This window comes from Pelecanus crispus, chromosome 6 (genome assembly GCF_030463565.1).
Source record: "Pelecanus crispus isolate bPelCri1 chromosome 6, bPelCri1.pri, whole genome shotgun sequence".
NCBI classification, from domain to species: domain Eukaryota; kingdom Metazoa; phylum Chordata; class Aves; order Pelecaniformes; family Pelecanidae; genus Pelecanus; species Pelecanus crispus.
Genome location: NC_134648.1, coordinates 22,161,046 through 22,181,605, shown reverse-complemented (window position 1 = coordinate 22,181,605; position 20,560 = coordinate 22,161,046). Strand labels below are relative to the sequence as shown.

The window sequence follows — 20,560 nt, the reverse complement described above, 5'->3', positions numbered from 1 at the left end:
TGCTTTCCAAGTTCAGGTTGGTGTTTACCATCAATAAAGTGTTAAATCAATCGTTTGGTGGTGTTTCACCTTCATTTAGGCCAAGGGAATCACAGAACCTCCACAATCCTCTCTTGGCAGCCCAGTTTGGGTTGTGACATAAACTGGCATAGTCAGCAGGATTCCCTTGCTGGTGCTAAAGAGATCTTTGGGACCAGGCTTTACTACGGCCCCTCTCTGAGAAGAGTCATACACTGAGACAGTCCTCAGAGGACTAAGAAGGGATCTGATCCCTATAGTTGTATAGTAAAGATCAGAGGGCTATAATGCCTGACCTTCTTCCCCTGGTATGACTTGGGCCCATAGTACTTGGTACAATCCACAAGCTGTTGCTGAAGAACAGAGATGGAGGCTTGGAAAGGGGAAAGCGTTGGTATGTGCAGTTTTAGGAGGTGCCTTGGCAGCGGCACAGAAAGGTAAACATTCAACCAAGGCTTTACAGGAACAAGCAGAGAATGAAATGAGAAGTCTCTCAGATCAGCTCACTGCTGAGCAGATGACTAACCAGAGGCTACACGCCGCTTTGGCGGAGTCTTTGGAACAGGAGAGAATACTAAGGGAGCAATTGGATGAAACTTCTTCTCAGATCAGTGTAGAAGATAAGGATACAAATTCTGATGGAAGGAAAGAGTCAGAGTTGCTATACCCTTTTAAAGACCTAGAGATACACGCCTCTGGAAGGGAGGAAGCTGAAATGCGACCTCTAAGACCGAGACTATAAATGATGGTCAAGGAGGAGCTCAACAAGTTACCACCCATACCATTCCCTACTCCCCTACTGATTTGGCTAAAATTCAGGAAATTCCTGGGGACCCCGAGAAATGGAAACTGAATACGTATGGAGACTATCTCTTACTGGGGGTGACTGTATCTTGCCGAGTGAAGAGGAGGCAAGAGGGTATTGGGGACCGGGGTTTTTTGTAACCACAAATGATAATGGAGAACCCTGGTCCCTGACCCAAAGAGTAGCATATTGGGCAGGTGGATGAGATCCTATGGAAAGGGGAGACCCCTTCTTGATTAAAATGCCTATGGCGGGACACGTTATAGAGAGCGCACAGAAAACTGCATGTCTCCAGTTAATGTGAAACCCTATGCCCTGCTGTTAGGGGCAAGGGAGGGAATCACCCTGGTAATAACAGAGTTGCAGGAAAAGGGGATAATCATCCCAACTCACTCACCTTATAACCCTCTGGCATGGCCAGTCCGTAAACCCACTGGAAAGTGGTGAATGACAGTTGACTACCGGTGCCTAAATGCTAACACAGGCCCCTTGACCACTACCATGCCTAACACGACTGAGTTGATTGCTACTACACAGGAACAAGCCCACCAGATTTTAGCAACTACTGATGTAAAAGACATGTTTTTTATGGTTCCCTTGCAGGAAGCAGAGAGAGAGATTGTTTTGCTTTTACCTGGAAGGGGTGCAGTTTACTTTTACACACCTTCCTCAGGGATACTGCCATTCACTGACTATCACCCACTACATACTGGCGCAGGAGCTTGCCCGTGTTACTCCTGAGAAGGGAGTTAGGGTGCATCAATATATTGATGGTATATTGATTAGCAGCCCTGATACCAGCGTAGTGGGACAGACCCAAACAAAAATAATCACTCATCTGGAGAGTCTAGAACTCTGGATTCCAACAGAAAAGATACAGCTTCCATCCTTGGCAGTAAGGTTCCTGGGTATCTGGTGGAGGGGTGGGACAGTGTGTATTCCCCCCAAAACCTTGACTACCCTTGAACAAGTGAAAATGCCTGAACTGGTAGCTGTATGGAGTGCAATTATTAAGGACCAGCGGGAAGTTAATTGGGTACTGGTGTGGCAGCAAGAAAAATGGGAAGAAATCTTAAAACATTGCTAAACAGGGGACCTTTTTGGTGGGATGGGTAGCTGCACATCAAAAGGGAATCACCCAGCTCACATTTGGAATAATCAAGTAGAGTTGCTAACCCACTTAGCTACAATGGCAGCAGTAGCTGAAGAAGAAAAGTGGGAGCATCTGTTAGAGTTGTTACACATGAAGTGTGGTCAGTCAGGGGTTAAAGACCTTTTCAAAGAAGCCGGTGGCAGAGGCTGGCCTGTCACTCAGGAACTGTGCAACACGATCATTTGTAGTCAGTGCTGTACCCAGCTAGGAAGACATCCCTTGCAAGAACCCCCTCTCCATTTATGGAATGGAAAGGGCTTCTGGGAAACTTGGCAAGTGGACTGTATTGGTCCATTTCGGAACTCTGACAGGAAACAATATGTACTAGTAGGGGTTGAGGTGGTGTCAGGACTAACTCAAGCAGAAGCAGTACGATGGGCAACAGGGGACAACACAGTGAAAGGGTTGAGACTATGGTTTAGTTACCTACCAAAACCCCAATCAATACAATCAGGTAACGGAAGCTACTTTACTGCTGGGGTGGTTCAGGAGAGGGCATGGGAGGAAGGGAGCCAATGGATTTTTCACACTCCATACTACCCCCAGGAGAATGGCATTGTTGAATGTACCAATGGGCTCCTAAAGCAAACCCTGAAACCTCATGAACCTGGGTAGCCACTGATGCACATGGGAGAGATCACCAAATTCATACCCAGTGAATTGTCCCATCCTGTTAATTATCGTTCATCTTTATGTGTATGTTTCAGAGGCTGCCAGAAACCCACCATGGGACTTATGTTGTCAGTTTCTGAGTGGGTCATTGTTTGCATTGGTTGCCTGTTTTTGTATTGGGGAAAGGTGGATTGGAAAATCTATTTCTTCTCTGCCACTGTTGGGGTGTCTTGTAGCAGGGAGGCTACAGGGGTGGCTTCTGTGAGAAGCTGCTAGAAGCTTCCCCTATGTCTGATAGAGCCAATGCCAGCTGGCTCCAAGACGGACCTGCTGCTGGCCAAGGCCAAGCCAATCAGCAATGGTGGTAGCACCTCTAGGATAACATATTTAAGAAGGGGAAAAAAAAACCCCAAACCCCACCATGACACAAACTGCAGCTGGAGTGAGGAGTGAGAATATGTGAGAGGAACCACTATGCAGACACCAAGGTCAGTGAAGAAGGAGGGGGAGGAGGTGCTCCAGGCACCGGAGCAAAGATTCCCCTGCAGCCCATGGTGAAGACCATGGTGAGGCAGGCTGTGCCCCTGTAGTCCATGGAGGTTAACGGTGGAGCAGATATCCACCTGCAGCCTGTGAAGGACCCCACACCAGAGCACGTGGATGTGCCTGAAGGAGCTGTGACCCCATGGGAAGCCCGTGCTGGAGCAGGCTCCTGGCAGGACCTGTGGACCCATGGAGAGAGAGGAGCCCACGCTGGAGCAGGTTTGCTGGCAGGACTTGTGACCCCGTGGGGGACCCACGCTGCAGCAGTCTGCTCCTGAAGGACTGCGCCCCATGGAAGGGACCCATGCTGGAGCAGGGGAAGAGTGTGAGGAGTCCTCCCCCTGAGGTGGAAGGAGCAGCAGAGTCGATGTGTGATGACCTGACCATAACCCTCATTCCTTGTCCCACTGCCCACTTGTGAGGAGGAGGTAGAAAAAATCAGGAGTGAATTTGAGCCTGGGAAGGAGGGGTGGGGGGAAGGTGTTTTAAGATTTGGTTTTATTTCTCATTACCCCTACACATGTTCTCATTCTTCTCTCCTACTCAGTTTTGATTGATAATAAATTAAACTAATTTTCCCCAAGTTGAGTCTGTTTTGCCCATGATGGTAATTGCTGAGTGATCTCCCTGTCCTTATCTTGACCCATGAGCTTTTTTGTTTTATTTTCTCTCCCCTGTCCAGTTGAGAAGGGGAGTGACAGAGCAGCTTTGGTGGGCACTTGGCATCCAGCCAGGGTCAAACCACCACATGGGGTAAAGGGATTCACCTTACTCTTTTTGTGATTGTGTGTGAGGGAACTGGTATGCCTATTTTGAGTTCGTAGAAAGTGTGATAACATTATGGGTGGCAAAGCTTGCCTTATTTTGCTTGTTATTGCAATAGCGGGAACATGGGGAAAATCTGCCAATTTGGCCTGGGAATTGATACAAGGGTTTGTACACATTTGGGATCAAACCGATCAGGGAATATGTGTCGCCCTCCCTGGATTGGTGGAGGAAGGATTTAAATTGGTAATGATTAATATCAATCTTACAAAAATACAGATGAAGCACTTAAAAATCAAAATGTATCAAATTCAAACCCCACATGGGAAGACATTAGAGGGACCTTGTATCAAATCCCAAACAACTCTACATGGGAAAACCTATGGAATATGTCTTATTGTGAAATTTTGAACACCAGTGTACCACAATGTCTGCTGAGGACAAAGACCTGTGACTGGCTTTATGGTGGACACATTTCCTGTAATAACATATCCCGGTGGGGATCACCTGTAGGGGGAAGTTACTTTGAGTCTTTTAATTATTGATATAGTGTTGGGCTGTGGGTTCTTGTTCTTGATGATCGGCCTTGCAATTGTAAAATGTATGACCTTGCGACTTTTATCTTCTCTATCCTCTCTCTCTCCTATCCGTTATGTGAGAATCATCACCCTGGATGAAGGTGATAAAATGTTTGAGCCACAGGGTGGTGTGAGAGACTGAAAGAGTTAATGTCTCAAACATTGTGGTGAGGCAAGTTAAGGTCTGCACAGAGACAAGTTAAGGTCTCCATAGCGATTAACTGGGGTCTGCATAGCACCACAGGTGAGAAGCCGATTGGTGCGGAGCCCACGAAGTTCTGCCTTCTGATGGCCGAAGATCATGCAGAGTTCATTTGAGGAAGGGACTCACGACCACCCAAAAGACCCCTCACAACCACCCCCACCTCCAGTGGCGCCTGCAGAGAAGATGAAGAACATTCTGGAACAAGCCTCAAGGGGGCAAGACTAGAGGCGGGGACTAGCCTATAAAAGACACAACTCCAAGGAGCCACGTGCGCACCCCCACCACCAGAGGACTCCACACTGTTGCTGCTCTGGACCAGCCTCCACCACCTGGTGCCGGTGCAGAGGCCCTGCGCTCTGAGAGCAGTGTGCCCACCACCAGAGGACTGCCACGTTTACCATCAACATCACAGGATCCAAGGGTGGTGGTCTCTCTCTCTCTCTCTCTCATCTTTCTTCCTTTTCCTTTCCTCTTATATGTATTTGAGTTAGAACCCACGTTGGCTATCATTGTATTTGGCTTGCCTACTGTTATGCTTTCCAAGTTCAGGTTGGTGTTTACCATCAATAAAGTGTTAAATCAATCGTTTGGTGGTGTTTCACCTTCATTTAGGCCAAGGGAATCACAGAACCTCCACAATCCTCTCTTGGCAGCCCAGTTTGGGTTGCGACAACAACTTGGAGCACTGAACCTTTGTTGTACAGGAGATGAAGTTTCTGCAGCGGCATGGTAATCCAGTTGCAATATCAAGAGACTGTTAACCTTGTGACTTCCACTGGGTATGAGAGGACCAGCTAGCAGTGCCACAATAAATTCAAGAAGAAGAAAGACACTGTCTTGAAGATGTGGGACAAGAACCACCAACATATCCAGGAACACTTCTTTGGCCGCTTCCAGTCATAATCTGCAACCCCTTGGCCAATGCTTCAGATTCAACTCTCCAAAAGCATGCCTTAGGAAAACGGGACAGGAGAAGCAGCTTCTGATAAAATCAAGGCATTGAACTCAGACCTATGGAAAGGCAGTGATTATCACTGCCCTGACCAGAAGGCAATTCTTCTGATGCATGAAGTATAGTAGAAAAGTTCTGTTATGCCCAGTTAGCCTCACCACCTTAATAAACCTCATATAAAGAACAAGAATGTACTACATACCACCTTCCCTTCCCCAAACACAGTAGGATAACCTGATAGGCTGACACATGCTAAGGCATGAGAAAGGCCTATCAGTTTTATTTTTCTTAGGAACTTAGGCCTTGGCCTGTAAAGATTCCTGAGGACTACAGAGGCCGCATTTGCCACATCTCCCTCCGTCTAACCCTGGTCACTGAGTATGTTCATAGCCCTTCTAGTGAAGTGTCAGACAGCATCCTGGATAGAAGTCTAGACTTGGGTGGCCCAAGTGCTTGCAAAGGACTAGGCATACAAGGACTGAGCACTCAGCTGCTGAAGAAACATGTCTTCAACTATTCTAGACCAGATGGTAAGGCTCATTTGTGCCCTCAAAGGGGCTGTGCAGGGCAAGGCAGGCGCCTACAGCTCATACGGTGCCAGGAACAATGGCATTAAGTTTGCTTAGCAGCGCCCACTATTTCACAGGGGGATGACCAAATGCACATTCCACTTTGACTCTGTCTGTGGGTAATGGCACCATTACACTGCATATGGGCTCCATGGTGGACAAAGCAGAGCCTCTTGATGAAGCAGGTATTAAGTACCACCTCCCACAAGAAAGACAGGAACTTGGACATGGCTGATCCTCTTCTTGTTTGCAAAGAAGGTACTGGTGTTCTGGTGTCCAAGCTCACAGTTACAGAACACATTGCAAATCCACAAAATTGCTCATTGAAATGTCCACAAAAATCTACCCTGCTGGCCCAGTGGCAATGGTTAGCCACTGAGTGGGTAGAGCCAAGAAACCTGAGGCTTCACAGAGCAAGAGCTACACTGCTGAATAGGCTCCTGAAATTTTGTACAGCAATAAGAAGCCATGGTGCCAGCTCATAGTCAAGTGCCTGTTTCAGCTATGCCTTGATACTAGACACAGAATATGCAAGTTTTTCCATCAACCAAAGGATGATGCCAAATATGTCCAGGCTTCTCTCTTGGATCCAGATCCTATGTCTGACTGCATAGAAAGCAGCTGCAGCAGCAAGAGTTCCTTGGATATCATTCCACAGATTCTCACACAAAGGTACATCCAGGATTATAAGCATCAGCTTGCTGAGACTGAACAACCAATTCAGCCACAGGATTAAGTCCACCTCTTCCTCCCTGTGGCACCTTGCAGTGACCAACTGTCTGAAGGAAACAGTGGAAGCCCAAATGGTAATTATGCAGGAAAAAAAAGCATGTGGTAAGTTTCTTTCCTGTTTTCATTCTGAATATGGATTAAAGATACTCTCCCCAACCTCCCCCATATCTTTAGTTACACGGTCAGCAATTTATGTAGCTACAGAGAAGTTTAATTTGAGCAACAGAATGAGAAAGAGGGAAAGAAAAACAGAACCAGTGGATAGCTTAGTTAGGCTTATGTTTAAGGCTGTTTTTTCCCATTTGAAACTAAAAATCATATATATATATATATATATATCAAGAACAGTTAGAATTCCAAATGGATGCTTATGTTAGAACCATGAGTTCAGAAAAATTAATCTTACTATCACAATCCGCTTCATCAGATTTATCTTGGCAGTCAATTTCTCCATTACATCGTAGGTGTGCATCGATACACTGTCCTTTCTCACACTGGAACTGGGATGCAGAGCATATGGGGCAACTATCTTCATCGCTCTGGTCATCACACTCTGGAAATCCATCACACCGCCATGCCATTGGGATACAGTCAATCTCTCCAGTTGCACAGGTAAACTGGTCTGGGGAACAAGTTGGAGGTTCTGGAGAAAGAGAAAACAAATCACATTTGTATATTCAATTTTAGCCCTTACAACAGAGTAAAAATGTGATGGACTTTTTCAAGAAAAACACACTTATGCCTGGACTGAAGTTCTTCTGTGGCAATATTAAGATTCCAGCAAAGAGGAAAACATCATTTTCCCTATGGAATGAAATTTTGCCAACTTCATAACAAAAACAGCATGCATGCTGATTGAAGAAGCAGCTTGCTGTAGCAGGTGAGCACTGAACTAAGGACAGGAACTCCAAATACTTACTTTGGCTCTAACAGCCACCATTTGGAAGACACTGTCATGCACATAAATTCAAATGAATACTCAATTTCTGATCGCAAACCACATTCTACACAATTCTAATCCCTGCAATTATATTAGCCTGGAACAATTCTTCATAAAAAAACCTGGCGTATTGGGTTAATTGGCAATGAATACACCTAAAACATACAACATCTGCTTCTACAACATCTGTTTCTCTATTTTTCCAGTGGTTTCTCGACAAACAAATTTCTGAGTCAGATATCAATTTAAAAATATGAATGGAGAAAAAACATCCGTAAAGGCCTGTTAAACATTAAGCTAAGTCCTCCTTCTGGAAAGTCTCTGGGCTGCAGGTCAGTGGAGGTTCAGAGAGTAGTCTGAAGAGCACTGTAGGCCTGCCCTGATCTTACATTCTTTCACTATGATCAGTGACAGAACACTGGACCTTGTGCACAGACATTTTTATGTTTGTTGGACCTAAGAAAGCTGGGACTTCCTTCAAATTTGACTTTATATGGACCTCAAGATCCTGGCATCAATCCACTCCACATCCATACTGTTGCTCAAGTTGCAGTCACCCACTGATAACATTATGCAGCAGCTACAACCTCATGTAGAGATGCAACAATTATGCTGTAATAAGGCATTCATAGTTGCTTTCTTCAGAATGTCAAAAGACAAAGACAATCCAGATCAAGAATCTATTGCAAAAAATGTTCCTAATTCTTACATACAGCAAATTAGCACACACTTTTTCACCCTTAGTATCAATGAAAGAAACAGCCAATGTGTAAGTCCCTTCAGTTGTTATCATTAGCAGTAGTTATGTTCAAAATGAGGGGGCCATCTCAAAACACCACTGCAGCAAACAGGTACATTTCCACTGATTTCAAAAGTTGCTGGCTCAAATCCCTGTGATGTAATTAAATCAGTTAACAGAGGCAGTCACTAGTCCCCACAGCTGCTGTTGCCAGCTAATGCTCTAAGTAGATCCTTTAATACTTGGAATAATGGAGTACCACATCATACCCTGTCTATGACAACAATATTGAGCAAGCTGGAGGTATGCTCTGACACTGGATGGTAACACTCCTCTGGAAACCCAGTGAGCTTCTATTAACATTCAGGCTCAGGAATGGACTTCACAAAGAACTCATCATAAGGAAAGCTTCTCAGTTGTAACCAATGACAAGACGTGTATGAGTAATTTTCTCCCGAGGGTGGTGTTACAGATCCTAGAGCTATGCAATTACATGCAAACCATTTTTAAAGTGCTGCTGTCCTTCCTTCACTAGGGAGAAATGTTCAAGAACAAGACTCAAGTGTAATTGAGAGCTTGAAAAACAAAATGCAAGTAAAAATCCAAATTAATTTGATTCTTAAAAATTTTATGATTTTTAAGTTTCTGACTTATGATTATTTGGTGTAGCCATATGAGAACTACAAATGTAGCCAGTGACCTGACAGCTGTAGGTAAGATAAAGGTGCCAGATACACACATTAAGATAATTCTTGAATTAAATTTTGATATGACTGTGCTGTTTAGATAATTCACCAGATTACTACTTCTGCATTTAGAGCCACATTTAATGCTGCATTATGGTTGCACTTAGCAGACACAAGCTTGCATTTAAAAACTTGTCAAGAGCATTCGTAAGGGTACATGGATAAATGTTCTCCAGCCAAAATAGCTATTAATCTATTCTGAAATACTGGCTACTGGCTGCTGCTATGGCAGACAAGATAGGTTAAAAAGTTGTTGCAGGCTTAGTGAAGGATTAGAATAAAAAAAAGACACTGAAATGAAGGCCCCTTAATTTTTAGATTCATAGCTGAAGATAGCAAAGGAGTGGGATGTAAGAATCTCTCGTTGGCCATGTTGTGCAACAACAGTACAGTAAGAAATACAAGTAGATTGATTTTCCCCCTGCCCTGCAGATGTAACCACCACTACTCTAAAACCACATAGCGTGTTGTGGTCATGGGAAAGAAAACAGTTTATAATGGAAATGACTGTCCCATGGGAGGTCAGAGTTCAGCCAGAAAATGAAATCCACAGCAAAATGAATACATAAAAAGAAGTCAAGAGGACTAACAGAACCAAACAATTTAAGATATGATGCCTCCCAGAAAGAAACAATTGGTTTTTTTGTTTTGTTTTTAATCCCTCTGCAAGTGTAACATAGCAATTTTCAAAAATACTGGGATTGTGAAAGGGAAGTCTAAAGTAAAAGTCTACCATGTGGAAAGAGGAGAGCTACCTTAATTAAAAAGGATTGCAATGGAGCTTTCGGCCTACATTTCATAACTAGACAGTACAGCGTTTCATGTTATGAGGCCAAATTAATTTGAAAGACTGGAGTATCGCACTGTGGGAATCATATGCACAATTTCTGCTGCTTGGTCACCATGGGTTGATGCAACATCATCTTCTAAGCATTTGTTTCAAGCACAAACCTGTCACATCATACCATTATAAAAATCTCAGCAGAAGATGAAAGTATTTTAAGGTCAAACAACAACATTCTGCTTAAAATGAAAAGTCATATATGTCTAAAAACTGAAGCAGCAAACAGCTGGTAAAAGAATCAAAGGTCAATTTAACACACAATGCAACACATCATGTGTAGGAAAACACTGTCTGTAAATCCACATTTTGGATTGGAATACAACCTCAACCCCCATCTTTTTCGATGTAAACTGCTTATCAGTCCTGTTAGACATAACTCACCTCCACATGTTAAGAGATTCTGTAGAAGCACAAGGTGCTCAGGGCATGAACATCTTGGAGTCCCATCCCCTTTGGCAATGCAGATGTGTGAACACCCACCATTGTTACGGGAGCATGGATGCACAGCTGGAGAAACACACAGAAAAGAGTATTAGACAGCATAAAAGAAATCATAACTATTCCTAGCTAGGGCAAACTCACGAAACCACTCGCAAACCACTTCTGTTTGAGGAACCAAGATTTGATACAAATAGGAAGATAAATGCAGGATTTTTCAGTTCAGTGCTCAAAAGCTGATTTACTACTTCATTTCTCCCAGTCATAGTGATATGGAGACCTTTAAAGAACTTCCAAAAAGAATTTGGGAGTTCAGGTGAAGAGGAATGAGAAAACAGATTTGAGCAGGTCACATTTACAGCGTACCTCGACAGCCCACCTGGATTTCTAGGGTAGCCAGGCATCAAGAATTAACATATGGCACTGCAGAATGCCTAACCCCAAAACTCTCAGGAACTCTCCTTTAATCTTAAAGAGCTCTTAATATCTAGGCTCTCCACTTCCCTGTTACTGACAAAATTGCAATATAAGCACACACAGTTGATTTTTTTTGGGGGGGGGGTAGGGGGGAGGGCGGGTAAAGATAGGAAGCTACATGGTTGTGTTCCCAAATCAGTTACCCTGAAGCACTGAGTACCCAAGAGCTCCTAACAGAATCACTCTAAATGAACATCAGGTGGATAAGAAACAGGCACAGAGAAGTGAGGTCACTGTCTGAGGACCCCAGCCCAACAGAGTCCGAAGAGACCCAGTCTCCTGCCTGCTTATTTGAGCTGACACTGCTGGAGCAACCTGTGGGGCTATAGCCTGTGTTATTTGTGATGCTGCTGAATGATGCATTCTGTACTACTAGTAAGGACCAAGAATTTCCACAGGGAAAAAACAGTATAGATATCATAATTTCTGTGCCACAGTTGTTTTCTGTCTGTTCAGGCTTCTCAGCAACTTCCTTTCACCTTTAACAAATCCATTAATTTAATACAGTGTTGGAGACACTACTGTTTGAGGCATGGGTTGCTAGCAGAAAAAGTGCATGCACTGTGTGGGCATGCACTCGTGCATACGTATTTTTACTCCCCTGTTGTAACAGAAGTCACCCATGTAGGACTGTTTTCAGCTGCAAAAGGTGATTCCTTTCAGTGTGACTTAGACGAAATAGTACTCTTGCCATAAAAAATAAACATTTTTAAAAAACACGTGGGATATAAAGTAATCTTTTTTTTAACAGTGCTGAGAATTAAAGAAAAAAATCTTTTTTCATAATTCAGTAGTACCTTTGAAATACACTGAAAATATGAGACATGGCATAGAAAAAGAAAAACTGGGTATATTGAAAGAAAAAAGAACATCTGGATGAGGATTAGCACATAGAATCTACTACAGTTTAAATACTTACGCTACCTTATTTGTAACAGCTTATCCTTGCAGGCAAGTTTGAAAATACTTTCAGCTATCACAGAAACTAATATACGTGGCACAAAGGGTTGCAAAGTGGAATAATTTCTTCTGAAAATTGAAGTATTGCACACAAATGTACCCTCCCTATATAACTAACTCACCACAGGCAAGGAAGTTTAAAGAGGCCACTGTCATTAGCCCTATGTTTCCCACATCTTGTTTGTGGTTTTATATTCCCTTTTATATTCCTGTTAAGCAGGAGGAGATGTAGCTTGTCACTTTGAGGAGTGACTACTTTAAGATGTTTCTGCCTCAGACCACAGGAACTTGGACCACCAGTCCAGAAAAAGAAGGTCCTGCATTCGTGACCCCTTTCAGAAGGGAGCATCTAAAATGGCTCCACCTCTGACGGGAGAGAAGTGCCACATCCACAATAATTCATTGTAGGAGCTTCCTACCTATTCTCCCTTCCTCACTGGAGGCTTTTACATCATCAATTGTGCTGAGTCAAACCAGTTAGGCTTTATACAGGGGTCTGAAACCCCTGGAGAAAAGGCAATTACAATCCTCCTCTTTCTTTTTAAAGGTTTTCCCAAGTCTTATTATGTGGCTGCACTTAAAAAATGAACAACCATAATTATAAGTAGCTTTGAGATTGAATTTAGTATCATGTCAGCTTGTACAAATCAGGTAACTAAGTGCCATGAAATCACATATTCTAGCTGTGCTCTTCTGGACAAGAACAAGGAACTTGTTTCTCCTCCTCTTCTAGGATCCCAGCTGGCCAAGTTGAAAGCACTCCATGACTTACTTGAAGCCCACTGGGCAATGTTGTTACAATATTCAGCTGGATGAGGACTCTGAGAGACTGACCAAGAGTGAGAGACATAGATATTGAAATAAACTCACAGAATTCCTCCATATCAAGATCTTCCACAGCATGAATGCCTGTTAGGTGAGCAATTCGGCCTTGAATTCTAGTTCTTCTGTACCCGTTCATTTTCTCCACTCTCTCAATCATCTGCTGCTGACGATCAATCCAATACAAGTGATTCCCCAGCACAGTGAGTCCCATCGGTTGAAGGATGTTGGAGTCCTCCAGGGTCACACGGTTAGCACCTGAGATCAACAAAAACAAAGACTAATTTTACACCAGTCAACATTTAACTCATTTCTTAAAAAACCCAACCAAACCAAATCAACCCAACCCAACCCTGAAAAACAGTTACTTATAAGGTCATTGGCTTCATTTGTCTATGCAGACCAAGGCTCTGCTTATTCAGCGTCATCTCAGGTAAATGCAACTGGTTGCCATGTCATGAGGTCAAGCCATGATCAGTCTCATGTTGACATGCTCTGTTACGTGTAACTGTGTGCAGTCCCTAAAAGCCTGTGTCACTGATACAGACTCAGCTCCTGGGCCAAAATTTTTACAATACATTCACGCAACAAGCAGTACACTTTATTGGAATCTACAAGCAAGAGTGAAATACAACCAATTACCTTGACTGTCATTACTCACATAAACTACATTCATCATGCAAACCAAGAGGTAAGTACACAAACCCTGTCATATGCTGTATCACAACCATGGAGATATAATCATGAAAGTAAAGCTCATATTCTAACCAACAGCCACACTGCTTTCTTCACCTTCTCTTTTTTCTTTGGTAACCAATCAGAAAACCCAAATCCAAGTAACTCAGCATGCTCTTAAACAGGAACACTATCAAATGCTCAGGTTTTCTGCTCTACAGAAATGTGAAAAAATCTGCTCTCAACCAATGTGTAAAAATCAGGTTAAGTAAAAATGCATTTATGACTGCTTTTAACTTTAATTACTTGCAGTCTTCTACTGTGTGCTGCCCTACACTTAGTGGCATTTAATTGTTGCCTTTGTTATGCCTGTCTAGGGTGAACAAGAGATTCCAAATTATTCTATTAATTCACAGAAACCATTTTGAGGCTGTGTGTGCCTATCCATACTGGATATATTTGATTTTAAAAATGAGGAATCAGAACAAAACCGTAACTTGGTGCTTCTGCTGCTCTCATATTTCATTTTGGAATAAAGACTTTATGTCTGCTTGCATTTAAAATATGAAACCTTTGAATATTGGCCCTCTGATTATTACCCACTGCTGGTTATACAGGTTGGCAGTGATGAGATTACAGAGAGAAGTCCTAAAGTGATCAAAAAGGACTTCAGGGCACTGGGGCGATTGGTTGCAGGATCGGGAGCACAGGCAGTGTTTTCCTCTATCCCATCAGTGGCAGGGAAGAATGTCAAATGGAACGAGGAACTCACCTGACTAACAAGTGGCTCAGAGGCTGGTGCCATCAGTGGAATTTTGGTTCTTTCGATCATGGGGAGGTTTACATGGCACCAGGCCTGCTGGGAGCAGACGGAGTTCAGCTATCTCCAAAGGGGAAACGGATTCTCGCTCATGAGTTGGCAGGACTCACAGAGAGGGCTTTAAACTAGGTTCGAAGCGGGAAGGGGATATAACCAGGCTCACTAGAGAGGAACCCTAGGGTGGCATGGCAACATTGGGGGTGAAATTGATAGCCCGGCTCAAGTGCATCTACACCAATGCGTGTAGCACAGGCAACAAACAGGAGGAGCTGGAAGCCCTTGTGCAGCAGGATAGCTACGACTTAGTCACCATCACAGAAACATGGTGGGATGACTCTCATGACTGGAGTGCTGCATTGGATAAGCTCTTCAGAAGGGATAGGCAAGGAAGAAGAGACGGTGGGGTGCCTCTGTGTGCTAGGGAGTGTTTTGACTGTATAGAGTTCAACAGTGGTGATGATAAGGTCGAGTGCTTATGGATAAGGATGAGGGGGAAAGCCAAAAAGGCAGACGTCCTGCTGGGAGTCTGCTATAGACCACCCAACCAGGATGTAGAGATAGATGAAGCGTTCTATATAAGCAGCTGGCAGAAGTCTCGCAATCGCGAGCCCTTGTTCTCATGGGGGACTTCAACTTGCTGGACATCTGCTGGAAATACAACACAGCAGAGAGGAAACAGTCTCGGAGGTTTCTAAAGTGAGTAGAAGATAACTTCCTGACGCAGCTGGTAAGTGAGACTACCAGGGGAGGTGCCTCACTTGACTTGCTGTTTACAAACAGAGAAGGACTCGTGGGAGATGTCATGGTTGGAGGCTGTCTCAGGCTTAGCAACCATATGATAGAGTTTTCAATTCTTGGTGACCTAAGGAGGAGGGGCAGCAAAACTGTTACCATGGACTTCTGGAGGGGAAACTTTGGCCTCTTCAGGACACTGTTTGGGAAAGTCCCTTGGGAGGCAGTCCTGAAGGGCAAAGGGGTCCAGGAAGGCTGGGTGTTCTTCAAGAAGGAAGTCTTAAGGGTGCAGGAGCAGGCTGTCCCCATGTGACGTAAGATGAACTGGTGGGGAAGACAACCGGCCTGGCTGAACAGGGAGCTTTTGCTGGGACTCAGGGAAAAAAGGAGAGTTTAGCACCTTTGGAAGAGGGGGCAGGCAACTCAGGAAGAGTACAGGGATCTTGTTAGTCATGCAGGGAGAAAATTAGAAAGGCAAAGGCCCAGCTAGAATTCAATCTGGCCACTGTTGTAAGAGATAATAAAAAATGTTTCTACAAGTACATTAACAACAAAAAGAGAGCCAAGGAGGATCTCCATCCTTTGCTGGATGTGGGGGGGGGAACATTGCCACCAGGGATGAGGAAAAGGCTGTGAGGTACTTAATGCCTTCTTTGCCTCTGTCTTTAATAGCCAGACCAGTTATCCCCAGGGTATTCAGCCTGCCTGAGCTGGAAGACAGGGACAGAGAGCAGAATGAAGCCCCCATAATCAAGGAGGAAGCAGTTAACGACCTGCTACACCACCTGGATGCTCACAAGTCTATGGGGCTGGATGGGATCCACCTGAGAGTACTGAGGGAGCTGGCAGAGGAGCTTGCCAAGCCACTCTCCATCATCTATCAGCAGTCCTGGTTAACAGGGGAGGTCCCTGATGACTGCAGGCTTGCCAATGTAACGCCCATCTACAAGAAGGGCTGGAAGGAGGACCTGGGGAACTACAGGCCTGTCAGCCTGACCTTGGTGCCAGAGAAGATTATGGAATGGTTCATCTTGAGTGTGCTCGACAGGCAAGTGCAGGTCAACCAGGGGATCGGGCCTAGCCAAAATGGATTCATGAATGGCAGGTCCTGCTTGACCAACCTGATCTCCTTCTATGACCTGGTGACCCCGCCTAGTGGATGAAGGAAAGGCTGTGGACATCATCTACCTGGACTTTAGTAAAGCCTTTGACACCATCTCCCACAGCATTCTCCTAATGAAGCTGGCAGCTCATGGCTTGGACGGGTGTACTCTTCGCTGGGTAAAAAACTGGCTGGGTGGCTGAGCCCAGAGAGTTGTGGTGAATGGAGTTAAGTCCAGCTGGCGACCAGTCACGAGCAGTGTTTCCCAGGGCTCAGTGTTGGGGCTAGCCTTGTTTAATACCTTTATCAACGATCTGGATGAGGGGATTGAGTGCACCCTCAGTAAGTTTGCAGATGACACCAAACTGGGTGGGAGTGTCGATCTGCTCGAGGGTAGGATGGCCCTGCAGAGGGACCTGGACGGACTGGACCGATGGGCCGAGGCGAACTGTATGAGGTTCAACAAGGCCAAGTGCTGGGTCCTGCACTTGGGTCACAACAACCCCATGCAATGCTACAGGCTTGGGGAAGAGTGGCTGGAAAGCTGCCTGGCCAAAAAGGACCTGGGGGTGTTGGTTGACAGTCGGCTGAACATGAGCCAGCAGTGTGCTCAGGTGGCCAAGAAGGCCAACAGCATCCTGGCTTGTATCAGGAGTAGTGTGGCCAGCAGGAGCAGAGAGGTGATTGTCCCCCTGTACTCAACGCTGGTGAGACCGCACCTGGAATACTGTGTCCAGTTTTGGGCCCCTCGATACAAGAAAGACATTGAGGTGCTGGAGCATGTCCAGAGAAGGGGAACAAAGCTGGTGAAGGGTCTGGAGCACAGGCCTTATGAGAAGCGGCTGAGGGAACTGGGGTTGTTTAGTGTGGAGAAGAGGAGGCTGAGGGGAGACCTTATCGCTCTCTACAACTACCTGAAAGGAGGCTGTAGTGAGGTGGGTGTTGGTCTGTTCTCCCAAGTAGTTAGCGATAGGACAAGAGGAAATGGGCTCAAGTTGCATCAGGGGAGATTTAGATTGGCTATTAGGAAAAATTTCTTCACGGAAAGGGTAGTCAAGCATTGGAACAGGCTGCCCAGAGAGGTGGTGGAGTCACCATCCCTGGAAGCGTTCAAAAAACGGGTAGACGTGGCACTTTGGGACATGGTTTAGTGGACATGGTGGTGTTGGACTGATGGTTGGACTGATGATCTTAGAGATCCTTTCCAACCTTAGTGATTCCTAGTTTTTACTTTCATTAAAAAACAATCCAGCCACCAAGCCAGGAAACATGAAATTGCTACTCCACCCTTAATCAGATTAGTGGTGGACTTGGTAGTGTTAGGTTAATGATTGGACTGGATGATCTTAAAGGTCTTTTCCAACCTAAACGATTCTATGATTCTATGTACACAAAATTAGATTATAGAATCTGGATACATAATAAAAATGCTTTAAGCATTCAACTAATTTGCTGCATAAATTATGTAGAGCTCAGCCAAGCGTAAGAATGTAACATTTATTTCAATTACAGATTCTATTAGTTTTGTACATGAAATTACTATCTGCAATGACTCTTGCTTGACTGTCATGACAAACAGTGTGCACTCAAATCAAATTTAGTAGTAGAAGAATCAGAAATTCTTGGACTTGCAATTGGGGTTTTAGTTCTTTAGCCCTGAATTTCTTTTGTTTCCAAACCAATGAGGAAGACATCTTTGTTTCATTCCTGTTTCAGAATAAATATGCATGAACTGTATGTGACAGTACAGTCCTGATTGTAATCTCATGCGTCTATTATTGTACACAGTTCCAAGGTACCACAGGATTTTATCCTTGTAGGAGTAAAAGAACACAACAGATGCACCTGCACTGATTTCACTAAGTGGGCACTAAACTTGGCTCTTAGTACTGCTCTCTAGCAGTGCAGTTCCTGAGATGTTCTTCATCTTCTCCTAAACAGGTCTTAAGACTTAGAAATACTAGGAAACATTGTGACAGAAGAAGGTTCTCAGTGAACAAAGCACAGGGTGCTTTGTTCATTTGCCCTGCAACCTGCTGAGCACCCTTAGCTCCTATGAACTTCAGTATCATTGGATTTTCAAAGATGACTGTCCTTTTGCCAGACTAAGCCTCACATTTTGACTCAAAAGCACTATTATGAGCTGCATTCAAGATACCACAAGAATAGGAAAGCCTCATTTCAACTCGGTGTAAAGAAAACTCCTTCTTGCCTTCATGATTTTTTCAGTGCTAAATTGCTCATCCATTTAGAAATAAAAGGCAAGCTGGTTTCCTGAAGGATATCCTGAAGGCATACTGAAATCATGAATACATGAGGTTGTTAGACGACACTTGCAAGCTAGCAGTCCTGCTAGAATCCTAGCCTGTTTGAACAGCCTCCCAAATCCAGGCCTAAAACAGGCTACATTTAATGGTTTTTGGGGGTGTACATCAAGCATTGTCTTTTTTCTCTCTCATCTGCAAAAAGCTGAACACTGGCAATTTGGGAAGCTGCTGGAAATAGCACGGGATAAGGTGATTAATCTATACATAATTACATTGGATTAGATCTTGAGTACATGACAGTCCAAATTATTAATAATTTTAAAAGGAGAAGCAAAGGGCACCTATAGCACTGGATGACACCATTAAATTGTTGTTTAGAAGAATGATCAAAATGAAAAACTCAATCTGAATAAATAAAAGGATATTTTCAACAGATATGGTTAGAAAAAAGAAGAGAAAACATGTTACAACTAAAGAAGTGTTGAATTTCCATAGTAATTAAATACTTTGGTTCCCAGAATGAAACAGATGTGTAGTCTTTTCAAGATGGAAATCAACAGTTAAATGTAAAGAACATTAAGCTGGAAGGACACACAATTCCTCTATCCAAAAAAGTTCTAATTGAAAACAAAGCATATTTTCAGTGCAGCAATTTTATAGCTTTTCCAGTCACTTCAACAATAATATAAAACACTACTTTTTTATTGACTGGTGTGGCAGACAAGTTATTTGCAAATGGTTTATGAATGTCTAAAAAGCATGAACAACTGAAAAAATTCAGGAACCTCATAAAGAAAACAGACAGGTTTAGTTCTTCCACCCCTCTCTGAAAGGTAAGCATTGGACGTCTGAGGTTATTCCATGATTTAGCAGGATGCTGTTGCTCAGGGTGTAGTGCAAGCTTCAGAAACCTCCACAACCATGTCATCTCCCCAAGCCGACAAGTGAATAATGTTGTCTAGACCAGTCTAATTGGCATGAAGGATGCTATACACAATTTCGGTCCAAATTATTCAGCAGCCTCAGTTTATGCTAAAACCCTTTTGCTAATGTATGCCCATTTTAAACTGTTTTGCTCAGAAAATGCTTTTTAGAGGAAGTAATTCAAGCCAACATAACTTTGGCTGTCAAATTTCTTCTGAAGTTGTGATGCAAGATTGCAAAATATTTAAAAATAAAAATATGCTGTTAACTCATTTAAAAAATCACAGCTCAGTGAATCAAATTACAGTGAGCTCAGCTGGATCAAATGCAATCATAGTTTTCTGGCTACATGATACATACCCTCTAGTTAATAAACACTGTTTTCTTGTAATCCTGTAGCTTTCCCCTGCTTTTATCTCACCTATAGGGTTTAATTCTTTACCTGTGACCCCATCAAATAAATGTGCACTAAAAGCTTTGATTCAATATTAACCAGAGAAAGTTTAGTTTTCCCTGCAAAAAGATCCAAAGAATTGGATTAAAATACATATCCAGTATGCAAACATACGCTTACATGAAGTTTTAACATCACAAAAAGGAAGAATGCATACAAAGGAAGCTGTAATCACAGGATACAACTACAGCATGTGATGGCCTAGCTTCTGATTTATTTATATATCAGTTTACCTAAGTCCTATTATCAGGTATTTTTCATTCAAGATTGTCCTGGTTTCGGCTGGGATAGAGTTAATTTTCTTCTTCCTAGTAGCAGGCATAGTGCTGTGTTTTAGATTTAGTAGGAGAAGAATGCTGATAACACACTGATGTTTCAGTTGTTGCTAAGTACTGCTTATGCTAGTCAAGGACTTTTCAGCTTCCCATGCTCTGCCAGGTACACAAGAAACTGGGAGGGGGCATAGCCAGAAGAGTTGATCCAAACTGACCAAAGGGCTATTCCATACCATATGATGTCATGCTCAGTATATAAACTGGGGGGGGTTGGCCAGGGAGCAGTGATCGCTGCTCGCGAACTGTCTGGGTATCGGTCGGCAGGTGGTGAGCAATTGCATTGTGCATCACTTGCTTTGTATATTATTATTGTTATTATCATTATTATATTGTTATTATTATCATTACTATTT

The 20,560-nt window shown here is 43.6% G+C and overlaps 1 protein-coding gene across 2 annotated transcripts in view; it reads right to left on the bottom strand.

Annotated features, from left to right (window-relative positions):
* The window catches only part of LRP5 (LDL receptor related protein 5), a 180,106-nt gene that overhangs the window by 11,259 nt on the left and 148,287 nt on the right, over window positions 1-20,560 (bottom strand). For both annotated transcript variants that reach the window (XM_075712080.1, XM_075712079.1), the window contains exons 16-18: window positions 12,947-13,156; window positions 10,583-10,708; window positions 7,339-7,575 (exon numbers count right to left, since the gene is read on the bottom strand). In XM_075712080.1, the coding sequence (XP_075568195.1) occupies window positions 7,339-7,575; window positions 10,583-10,708; window positions 12,947-13,156 (573 nt within the window). The remainder of the gene's footprint in view (window positions 1-7,338; window positions 7,576-10,582; window positions 10,709-12,946; window positions 13,157-20,560) is intronic.